Source organism: Hypomesus nipponensis, chromosome 17 (assembly GCF_054491055.1).
Source record: "Hypomesus nipponensis isolate SF chromosome 17, ASM5449105v1, whole genome shotgun sequence".
In the NCBI taxonomy this organism is placed as follows: Eukaryota; Metazoa; Chordata; class Actinopteri; order Osmeriformes; family Osmeridae; genus Hypomesus; species Hypomesus nipponensis.
The window spans coordinates 8,860,856-8,873,392 of record NC_140377.1 but is presented as its reverse complement, the minus strand read 5'-3'; the positions used below and the strand labels follow the sequence as shown (position 1 = coordinate 8,873,392).

The 12,537-nt window shown below is 43.1% G+C and overlaps 1 protein-coding gene across 1 annotated transcript; it reads right to left on the bottom strand.

The window, feature by feature from the left end:
* Nucleotides 1-4,342: 4,342 nt before the first annotated feature.
* Nucleotides 4,343-5,150, bottom strand: LOC146253378 (hemoglobin subunit alpha-2-like). Its single transcript, XM_084678215.1, has 3 exons — nucleotides 4,993-5,150; nucleotides 4,655-4,862; nucleotides 4,343-4,562 (listed from the first exon to the last, which is right to left on the bottom strand). Exons 1-3 carry the CDS (start codon nucleotides 5,085-5,087, stop codon nucleotides 4,434-4,436), a joined length of 432 nt encoding a protein of 143 aa, XP_084534341.1. The 5' UTR covers nucleotides 5,088-5,150; the 3' UTR covers nucleotides 4,343-4,433.
* Nucleotides 5,151-12,537: the final 7,387 nt, after the last annotated feature.

The following is a 12,537-nucleotide window of genomic DNA, read 5'->3' as shown; positions in this document are numbered from 1 at the left end:
GTGCTGTCAGTTTAACGCCCCACAACCGCAACACGGATATGTGACTTCGCGACTTCATGCTGTTGCAGCAACTACTGACGTTAGAAAAACTACAATACCACACCACACCGGATCTAGCTAGAACGGAAACTAAAAAACACGCATTCCGCACATACTTGTTTGGGCTTGCGAGCTGGCTGAAGAGTAGTGGGCTAAGCTAACGTTACGTTTTGAGTGGAAGGCGAGCGCGAGACGCCGAAATGGATGGCAACAAAAGTCTGAATGGAATATTTACTTTAAAAAAGATGCCAAATGGTTCCATTGACAAGACCAAAGTGATCTGTGTGTTTTGTCATTGTGAACTGAGCTAATATCGCAAAATATTCATGCCACCAGAGCCCAGAACTGCCCAGCTAATGACCAAACATGTCGTAACGGTGGAAGAAAAAAACACATAGCAAGACTGCGTCGCTCTGACCCCTTCAGGTCGGATGGACACACTCCCCGTGGCTCACCCACCATAATTCGCCATGTAACATCAGGGCCCATGCAGTTCAAGCCATGTACAGTTAATATATAGACACAGTGTGCATTCCCCTCCTGCTAGACACAGGCACTAGTGTCTCCATCCTTAATGCCAGTACGTACCATAAGTTTTTCCTTTCCCGTCCACTGGCCACACCCACTGCTGTTCTACACGGTATGGTGACCTGAAAATTGACCTGTTGGGGTCCATAGCAGTGACTTGTTAGCTATGGCAATAGTATCTTGCCCTCCTTCGTATTCAATGTGGCCCGACGAGGGGTGAATCTAATGGGGCTGGATCTGTTCATGGTATTGGGATTTTCACTCATTGGCACAGGGGGGGCAGCCATCATGACTGTTGCTGTCGGACTGCATCAAAAGTGGTCCTCACTCTGTATGCCTTTGCCTGCCCAACAGCCCCTCATTGACTCCTCGGTAACTCCAGTCGTCCAGCCACTGCGTCGTATTCCACTGGCCCTGAGGGATGGAATGTCCGTTGAGCTGCAGCGGCTGCTGGATGCCGGTATCATTGAGCCGGTTGATGCTTCACCATGGATTTCGAACCTGGTTGTGGTAAAAAAAAAAAGTACCCTAACCCAGTCAATGAAGCAGTCATCCCGGACCGACACCCATTGCCCACGTCTGAGGAGCTCACGGCACAATTTCACGGCTCCACCGTCTTCTCAAAACTGGATCTCAGAGAGGGCTATCTCCAGGTGCCCCTCCACCCTGAAAGCAGAAACCTGACGTCCTTTGTTACACACCTTGGTGTTTTCCGCTACACAAGGATGCCGTTTGGCCTTAGCTTCGACCCCTCCTGCTTCCAAAAGGTCATGACCTCAGTGCTGGCAGGTGATCCAGGTGCTGTGATCTACCTTGATGATGTAGTGGTACATGGTGCTACTACTGCTATCCATGACAGTCGCCTGCAAAGTGTGTTCAAAGCCCTTGCCAAGCACAATCTGACCCTCAATGGCAGAAAATGTGTTTTTGCTGTGCCGGCCATTACCTATGTAGGCTTCAGACTTTCCACTGAGGGCATCTCCCCCTTCAGTGTAATGTAGAGGCTACCCAGTTTGCTTCATTCCTGGCCATGACGGGTTATTATAGGGTTAGTTCATGCCTCAGTATTCAGCCATAACAGCCCCACTGCGCCAGCTGCTTCGGAGAGATGAGCCGTGGGTCTGGTCTTTAGAGTGCACCAAGGCAGTGCAAACTCTCAAAGCTCAACTCACCTCCAGTGCTGGCACACTTTGACATATCCAGTCACACCCTGGTCACCTGTGACTTCTCAGCCATGGCGCTAGGGGCTGTACCATCACAAGTACAGAATGGCGTGGAGAGGCCTGTTGCATTCGTCTCCCGGGCTCTGAACTAAACCGAACAAGGATACTCAGTTGGGGAGAGGGAAGCACTCGCTTGCATGTGGGCTTTCAAGAGATGGCACCTCTACCTTTATGGCCGCCAGTTTGCGCTGAGAACTGACCACCAGGCCTTGACAGCTCTGCTCACCTCTACTGGCACCGGTGACAAGCCGCTGAGACTGCATTGTTGGTATGATCGCCTTCGCCAATACAACTACACTCTACAGTTCACCCCGGGCCGGGATAATGTTGTTGTGGACCTTCTCTCTCGGTCAGTTCCTCCCGAGGCCCCGCCCAATGGCGTCGTCCGTTTGCAGAAAGAGATCATTAATTTCGTACACCAGAATGCACAGCATCTAAACAGACCTCCCACAACAGCTTGCGATTCGAAGAATCCAAACTATTGGCTGGACTACGACAGAGAACGATAAAAAGTACAATAAGGGTAGCTACAACAGAATCTCGATAAGCACTGTTGCATTTTAAATGTAATTTGACTAAAATTAGTGATAAGGTAAAGTTTAGTTTGAGTGACTATATGCTCCTATGCAGTTGAAAGAGCTTGCCTAAATGAACACCATTGAAATAAAGAACTTTTAGTTTCCGTTGGGAAATATATAGGCCTATGCAGTTCCTAGGCTACTCCTAAAACACACTTAATTGAAAAACTATTGAAACTACGTTTTGGTCATGTGTAAAGATTTGAGGAAGAATACACAGTCTTTAGGCCTTTGCTGAAACCAGCAACCATGTTTTGAAGCACAGTTGTGCAAATGGTGTGCAAATTACGTAAGCATTTCATGAATGCATCACGCTGATTGTCAAGTCGTGAAACCTACTGTGCTTTATGCAAGGCTACATTATGTGAACTATTTTTAACCACATACGATATCAATTTAAAACCATCATAATAATTATGATATAGCCTGTAAAACGTTTTATGTAGGCTACCAACAGTAAATAATTGTTTTTGTGTTTTACTAAATTCTCAATACTCAATCATTTTGCGCATTAGGCTACTCAATTATTATAGTAAAGTTTATCACATTTCGCATCCAGGAAGCGTCTTAAGTAGGCCGAAGAGACAGGTATAACGTTCTTGTTAAGAACATGTTTGGGAAACGCACTTAAACGCACTGTTCGACGGCACCTCGAGTGTCGTCATGGGACTCTCTTTGGGAAAAAATACAAATTTCTCAAGTGGAAAGGGCAACATTTGGGACCCATTCATAAACAGCACCCGTTTCCATTGGAAGGATGGGTGCTGATTTGATTTGTTATAGCCTAACAAACCGTTATGGTGAAGCGTTGGTAAAGCCCTCATTAAAAAAGATGTTCCGAGCCTAGAGGCCCAGCCTATAGCTTTCACTTAATTGAAACGGAAAAAAAACCAATCGCTATTGCCAGATAGGTTAACTTGTCATCCCTGGGTATCATTTAATTAGACTACTTTGACCTTCACCTAAGGGTAACGTGTATAAACTTGTAGGCCACTTCTCTCTCGATAAATTCTTTGTAATCTACATTCATGCCATGCACATTGAGGGAAAGGGTGGTACCACACATAATCTTGTGATAAAACGTACACGTGGTTAGAGTCCAACCTCATAAATACCTAATGAAATGCTCAAAATGGTTCATACTAACTGTTTATTTTTATGTTTATTTATCAGACTTTATAATGACCGTGAGTAGTTTGCTGTTATCTGCTTAACATAAAACAGTTTTGTTGATCGCAAACAAATTAATGTTTATAATATTAATGAAAAATACTAAAATATTTGTTTTGCATTCAAACTAATATGGCCAACATAGCACAAAGTGCTATGTGCATGATTTTTACTTGGATGTTGACTTAGTCCAAAAACTAGATTCCGTTGGCTATTTAGCCTATATAATCTAATCCAATTTCAGAATCTTTTTTATATTCTGAACAACCCATTTTCAAGACTTGATCCAATCCAAAAGCCTAAAACCGATCAGATCAGGTCAAAACAACTGGCCCCAGGTCTATGACACCCATGTTACTGGTAATATATAATAAATACAATTGGTAATATGTAATACACATATTATTATCAATTATTAATTGTGATTAGACAATTGGCACCGTTGTTATAACGCGTCATAGAAAATGAAAGTTAAATAGTTTGTTAATTAAATAACAAAACTAGTGTCTATACTTTTTGTCATGAAGGCTATTGATATATAATTCTGAATACGCGACAGTGTCAGTGCATGTCTATGACTAAATGTTTTCTGTCAGTGAAACAGACTATTGTAGAATTAATTTGTACATCAACATCTTAACCATTATTTTCGCTATGACCGCATACACAAAGCTAAAATCAAAATGATGTTATCATTCGATTGGTCTGCATGTTATGTAGGCCTACGGTATGCTTTGTATGCCTTCAAGTCTTGTCAAAATAATTAGGCCACTGACTAAAACGAATGAAAACCCAAAACTCAAGTTCATTTGTTTCAACATTTATTTAGTTTAGAACTACAGAGTGCCCCTGAGCAATGTTATCTCTGACATATCTCTGAAAGATGTTCAGTAGTTTATCGGTACTTCTCTTGCAGAGCCAAAGACACAGCAGCGAGGAACTTGTCAATAGACACATGAGCCTCTGGGGTGAACTCAGCGGGGAACATGATGGCCAGAACCACAATGATGTTGTGGCAGAAGATCTGGGGTAAAAAAAAAAGCAAAGGATGCGTCAACGTGACAAGTCACAACATAGCACTAAAACATATAAGAAACAAACAGCTAGTTTGCTAACCTTGAAGTTAGCAGGATCCACTCGCAGTTGGAAGGCGTGCAGCTCACTGAGGTTGATGAGACCCCCGGTAAGGTCTTCGATTTTGGAGACGGCTTCACCAACACCTTCAATGATGGTCTTTCCATGACTCCTCACAGAAGGAGAGCCGGGGCCCAGGTCTGGCCAGTGAGAGAAGTAGGTCTTGGTCTGCGGGTACACCACCAGCATTCTAGAAAATAATATGAATGCATTTTAAAAGGGCACCCATAGCTATATAGCCCATATTACTGTATAAGATAGGTCTACGCCTATATTTGAACTTTGGTCCAAACAACTATTCAAGAACAAGTTTTCAATACCTGGACAGAGCGTCGGATCCGACTTCTTCAGTTTTAGATGCCACCTTTGCCCAGAAGGCCTTGACGGTTGCCTTGTCCTTAGAACTGAGACTCATCTTGTTTGTTGTCTTTGACAGATTGAATCGAGTGAAGTTTAGAGACCAGCTCTCAACTCTGCGTTTTATACGAGCTCGTTAAGAGGGCACACCCAACCTCTACGTGTGAAACTTTGGAAGCCTTCCACATTTTTTTAAGATTAGCGCTTCCCACTTGCATGCGATATAAAATAAGTAGTTATGCTCTCGTTTGAGTTTCTAAGGATTTAAACTACATGTTTATACATAGTTGATATGGAGTTTTTAGACTACTTCACTAGGCCTATGTTGTTTTTGGTTCACGTTGACCAATTGTGCGCAGATGCCATGTTGCAATTATTTAACGGGATTCCTACATCGTCACAATATTTATAACGGTTGGCTTACTTATGAACCTATCGTACTTTTATTAGGATTATTTAACAAGTAAAATTTTACCTCATTACTGCATGACATAATTAATTACTTTTTATAGACTACTTCACTAGGCCTATGTTGTTTTTGGTTCACGTTGACCAATTGTGCGCAGATGCCATGTTGCAATTATTTAACGGGATTCCTACATCGTCACAATATTTATAACGGTTGGCTTACTTATGAACCTATCGTACTTTTATTAGGATTATTTAACAAGTAAAATTTTACCTCATTACTGCATGACATAATTAATTACTTTTTATACAAAATGAAGGCGATCAACAAAGTTGTTTGTTAAGCAGATAACAGCAAACTGCTCATGGTCATTTACATTATAAAGTCTGATAAATAAACATACAAATTTAACAGTTAGTATGAACTGATTTTGATTAGGCCTTCAAATTAAACGAAATCCTTCTCATAAATTAAATAAACAACAAAAATGTAGGCTATGTGTGGTCAATTGGTTTGTAAAAAGCCTAAATAAAACCATTCAAATTACCACCCAACCCTAAATCAATTGATGCACAAACAGGGTGATTTCGGATGTTGGCTTTTAAAAAAACAGTCGACCACAGTGTTTAACAGGGGTAATAGCTTTGTAGAATAAACCTTGTTTGAGTAGGAATATTAGAACCATTTTGGGTAATTCATTAGGCATTCATTGGGTTGGACTTTAACTACGGAAGTTGGTTCTTTTGTCTGCATTTAAATGATTAAAAATGTATGTCTAACCTTCCCTTTCTCGCATTTAACTTTCAAATGTTCTGTATTGAAACTATATTTCTCTTTTTGAGTCCTGTTATAATTGGCCTAATAGGACATTAGGCCAAATAAACAGCCTGCATTAGTGTGTTTGTGTCTGTTACAAACTAACATGTGAATACAATCCTTCCAACAAGACAGTATGGGCATTTTACACCCTTGATTGGTTATCTAAAGGCCTTAACACGTTTACGCTTTTCACAAGATGTGTGGTAACGCCCTTTCCCTCAATGTGCGTGGCGTGAATTTAGATTACAAATAATTTCTCGAGACAGAAGTGGCCCACCAGTTTTTACAAAAGGTTAAATGTATAAGATTAAAGTAGCCTAATTACATGATACCCATGAATGACAAGGTTAAAGTTGAGGTTAAAGTAGCTTAATTAAATTATACCCAGGAATGACAAGTTTGCTTATCCGGCAATAGCCATTGGCCGCGTTTCCCAGATTCGTTAAGAAGCTCTCAAGCGCTAAGAGCTTCTTAGAAGCGCTCTTAAGAGCCCTGTGAAAGAAGGACGTGTTTCCCATCGTTATAGTTTAAGAAGATCTTTCACTAAGAAGGAAAGGTAAGATCAGCCAGACCCACTCTTAAAAGCCTTCTTAGCGACCAAACACTCACTGCAGCGTCAGGGAAAGTTATATCTGACACTCAAAAGAATACTAAAACCATGCGTGATTATAAATGTGAGCCCACAGCTGCAGCACAAGAAAAATTATAGCTTAAGAAGAAAAATAACGATGTCAAATAAATAATTGCCCATGTGTTCCTGTAGCTACATCAATAAAATGAATCATTACACTCATTACGTTTTCACAAACATTCGGCATCTGCATGAGTTTACATTAGATATAAAACCATCAACAACCCTGTGGTATTTCACAGATATAACAGGTGTAATTGAACTGGGCTGGAACCTCATCAAGAGAGGCTCCACCTGCCAGTCTATAGGCTATATAAAGGCGTTGCTGAAGTCCACGCGAGTGAGACCTGGCTGCAATATAGCATATTCTCGCTGATAATCAACAGCGTCCCTGTGCGCGAAGGCAGATAGTTTATATAAATGCCTAGTGCGTCAGCACTTCTCCCTGAATGTGCTGCCGGACCGGGCTGTCCAGTCCAAGTACTGGCTTCCCCGTATGGAGATCCAATGCCTCGTCACGCTAGTGTCACCACACATCCGGAGGGCAACCCGCTGCTATTTTGCCCTCAGCCCGGAGGTAACAGCTCCTGGCCTCGCTGTTTTTACGCAGTGGGGAGCTTCCTGGAGGTGGTGGGGGACGGCACCATCCTCAGCAAGGCATCGGTTTCACGGAGTGTGGCCGTGACACCGATCCTCCTGCGCCATGCCCGGACACACATCCAAATGCCCACCACATGGGACGAGGTCCGCCAGGTCCACAGTGGATTTCATGTCATGGCTGGGATTCCCCGGGTAATCGGTGTCGTGGATGGCACACTGATCCCCATCCACAATCCCTCCCTGGTGGATCCGTGCTGGATTGGGAGGAAACATTACGCTGCCATCAACACCCAGGTGGCAGTGGACCACGATGGCCTCATCACGGACATCGTTGCATGCAGGTGGCCAGGAGGCACACACGACAGCTTTGTGTGGGCCAAATCAGCTGTAGGGCAGAAGGCTAGAGGAGAGTTCGGCAGGAACATCTTCCTAGGGGACAGTGGCCCTCTCTGGAGTTACCTTGTGACACCGATGATCAACCCCAAGCAACACCACAGGAGGAGAGGTTCAATGAGGCCCACACACACACCTGCACATTGAAAGGGTGTTCGGCCGGTGGAAGTGTCGTTTCCGATGTATCCATCGTTCGTCGGGGGGGCTGCGCTTGTCACCTGTAAAATGTTGCCGCTTGATTGTTGTCACAGCCATGCTGCACAACAAAGCAATGCGCGTTGAAGCAGATGAGCGGCCTCCTGAGGATGAAGATGGGGAATCATTGGAAGATGAAACCCCCAACCTCGCCCCCCGCCCATCCCGAACAGCCCTCCACCAAGCTGGTGTCCAGACCAGAGAGGAGCTTGTCAATGGCCGCGTTTCCCAGATTCGAACGTTCTTAAGGATTTAAGAAGGCTCTTAAGAAGGGTTCGGCTAAGAAGGAGTGCTAAGATAGGGGTGCTTCCCAGACACGTTCTTAACTGCTTTCTTAAAATCCCGCCAAAGAAGCCTCTTAAGAAGCTCTTAGTGGGAGCTGTCCACCGCCGTGGTGTTGAAACTAAATCAATCGATGCCAGGAAAATAGATCACCCACCACTTTATCAGCGCACGAATCACACACAACACCGTGTAAGGCCGTAATCATAATACATATTGGGGGGACACATCCCCCCCACTATTCAAATCTGGTCAAAATGTCCCCCCCAATATATTGATATAAAAATATAAATGTTCTACGCTACGACAGGCAACCACGCACGCAGTCAGAAATTATCATAAAAAATGTAATTCGTACCCCCCGATGTTGACTCCATGGCTACGGCCTTGAGCCCTATACATGATAGTTGATGTGTGGTGGTAGTGGTAGTGGTAGTGGGTTTATTGTTGGGAGTAGTCCACTTGCGTGGACTTCAGCAACGCCTTTATATATAGACTGAGGTGGAGCCTCGATCTCTTGATGAGGTTCCAGCCGAGTTCAATTACACCTGTCAGTTTCCCTGATTTCTGTGAAATACCACAGGGTTGTTGATGTTTTTATATCTAACGTCAACTCATGCAGATGCCGAATGTTTGTGAAAACGTAATGAGTGATAGTAATGATGATTCATTTTATTTATGTAGCTACAGGAACACATGAGCAATTATTTATTTTTATATCGTTATTTTTCTTATTATGCTATTATTTTTCTTGCGTCAGTGTTCTGCAGCTGTGGGCGCACATTTATCATCACGCATGGTTTTAGTATTCCTTTGAGTGTCAGATATAACTTTCCCTGACGCGGCTGCAGTGAGCGTTTGGTCGCTAAGAAGGCTGTTAAGAGTGGGTCAAGTTGATCTTACATTTCCTTCTTAGTGAAAGATCTTCTTAAGCTAAGAACGACTCTGGGAAACACGTACTTCTTTCACGGCGCTCTTAAGAGCGCTCCTAAGAAGGTTTCAGCGCTTAAGAGCTTCTTAAGGAATCTGGGAAACGCGGCCAATCTCTTTTGATGTCTATCAGCCCCTACCCCGTCACCAAGCACTGATATCAGCAACACCCTACTCCCAACAATAAACCCACTACCACTACCATCACACAACCCATATCAACTATCATGTATAGGGCTCAAGGCCGTAGCCATGGAGTCAACATTGGGGGGAACGAATTATTTTTTTAATGATAATTTCGGACAGCGTGCGTGGTTGCCTGTCGTAGCGTTGCACATTTATATTTTTATATCAATATATCACGGTGTTGTGCGTGATTCATGCGCTGATAAAGTGGTGGGTGGTCGATTTTCCTGGCATCGATCGATTGATTTAGTTTCAACACCACGGCGGTGGACAGCTCCCACTAAGAGCTTCTTAAGAAGCTTCTTTGGCGGGATCTTAAGAAGGCAGTTAAGAACGCGTCTGGGAAACACGCCAATCTTAGCGCTCCTTAGCCGAACCCTTCTGAAGAGCCTTAAGTCCTTAAGAACGATCGAATCTGGGAAACACGGCCATTGTATTTCTCCGTTTCAGTTTAGTGAAAGGTATGCTATAGGCCTACTTCAGACGCTTCTTGCATGCGAAATTTTATAAACTTTAGCCAAAATAATTGAGTATTGAGTAGCTAAAACACAGTTATTATTCTTTATTATTAGTCTTTCTCCTCAAATCTTTACGCATGACCAACATGTTGTTTCATTGGTAGCCTCGTGTTTCAATTAAGTGTGTTTCAGGCAGGAGGACTCAGTAATGTTATGTTACTTGATACTTTATTACACGTTACAATACATTATTGTAATATTTGATTTGGCGTATGGTTGTGCTCGCAGCGGCTCCCTGCCGCACCCAACTGAGACACCGTCTCCTGAGACACCGTCTCGACATCTGGGCAGAGAGCAGCGACGCATTACCCCTGAGGAAGAAGAAAAAGAAAAACCAGACAAAAGGCAGGAGGCCAGGGAGGTGGAGGCCGCAGGAGACCGAGAGTGTCTGTGTCGCACTAGCAATGCAGGACCTGGGATCCCTGCTATATACCCCGCCCTATTAGGAGGGTGTACCTTGACACGTGATGACGATTTGCTGACGCGCTAGGTCTCGCGTCCCCCAGCATGAACCTGCTTCGCTTGTTTTAGGAGTGGGACCTAGGCCTATATATTTCCCAACGTGAACAGGTTTCCCAACCCAATAACAATGCTTATCAAAAAGTTGTTGTAGCCTACCCTTATCTACTTTTTATCGTTCTGTACCATAGTCCAGCCGATAGTTTGGACTAATCTATTTAAGTCCGGGTGTATTAAATTCAGTATCTTTCTGAAAAGTACCCTTAGACAAAATCAAAGGCAGTAAGATTTAGTGGACGGATTTCAAGCGCTCTACAATCAAAAACGTTTTGTCAAAAATTGACTATGATAAAGTGGGCCCTCGACCAATGCACAAGGTGTTTTGGGATGCTTTTGCATTGTTATTGTGTTAAAGGTCCCATGACATGAAAACTTCACTTTAGGAGGTTATTTAACATAAATATGAGTCTCCCTAGCCTGCCTTTGGTACCCCAGTGGCTAGAAATTTCAATAGGTGTAAACCAAAGCCCTGGGTATTCTTCACCGCCTTTTAGAAAATGAGAGCTCAAACGCTCGGTTTTGAAAATCCCTTCTTGTGACGTCACAATAGGGAAGGTTACCTACCCTTTCTCTGCTTTGCCTACACAGATAATTTGGCCCACCAATGAAAAAATGAGCTGCGACTGCGAGCATAGATATATAAAGACTAGATGTCGTACGGCGGAGTCTAGAATGTCCACACATGGCGGCCATCTTGCTACAGTCAACTGGCTCCCCCATAACATTGGGTTGGTGCTGCATGTACTTTTTAAATGACCATAGCTTTTTGATAAACGTTTGGTTTCTTATCAACATCAGACATGTCGTTATGCCACTGCCTAGGGGAGAGCGGGGGCGAAAGTAACATGGGAGGAAAAGTAACAAAGCGATTTTCTCAGAGCCCTGACTTCATTTGCTTTCCAAGTTATGACAGCCCCTTCAGCATGCAACCATTGATGGAACTGCTAAATTTCACGTGCTGTTGTCATCGTTTGCCGCGGTTAGGTGCGGAAAACGCATTTCGAGTGCAAGTAAATTACTGAGACAGTCCTTTTTTGCTAATTGGGGTGTGCTTGCCTTCAGCGAGCACAAACCATTGTTATCTCACATATATATTTATTATTAATAATTTTTATTTCCGCGCCCCTAAGGCTCAGTCAATATTTGGACTACATAGACAAAGTCGATGTCAAAAGGTTCGTCTTGGTCACGATTGCGTTGGTTTTATTGGGATTTATGTTCTGTTGCACGGTTTAGGCTTTAATTACGTTTTTGTGGCAAATGTGAAGCTAAGGGTGGCTAACTCGCTAGCCACAGTCACTGAAGCTACTGACGTCACTAACGTCACGAAATATAGCGTGACTACCTCTAGAAGAACATTAGTTTAGCATCTCGTAAACTTCTGGGAGATAGCTAGGCTAACTGCTTTATTGCAAGGGAGCTGCAGAAACACCACAAGCAAAGAGGCCAGGGTGATAACTATTTACTCATTTTACTTTGTGATATGAAACACAATTGTGAAGTTTAATGTACAATATAAGCTGATGTAAGAAAGTAGTTACATCTACTTTCGAAAACAGTAGTCAACTATTTCATTGAAGCATTAGCATCATGACATTAGCCTCTGTTGCCCGGGCAACACATACTACAGCGGTCTATGATGCATCTGTTTTCAATCGTTAACATTCCTAACAAATACATTTTTGTTGTAGGATTTATTATGACATTAGATTACAAGTAAACGATTTGTTGGTGAAATTATCATTACCTGTGGTTTCAAACCAGTGTAGCTCACTGCAACGCTGAAGCCTAGTCCTGTAGCTAACAAAAACGTCTCCACATCTGTTTATAGTACTAGTAGGAAGTCAAACGGCGGCACATGTTCGGCACTAACCTTACTTAAATCAGAAGTCTTTCAAAAGGTGAAACTATCTGACTAGTGACCTGAACTCCATTGCCACAGCCTAAACTTTAATCTGTTCATGAAAATAATTCATTTCAGCCTAGACCGTACAACGGAAGTAACGTTAAATTGTATTCAACAGAC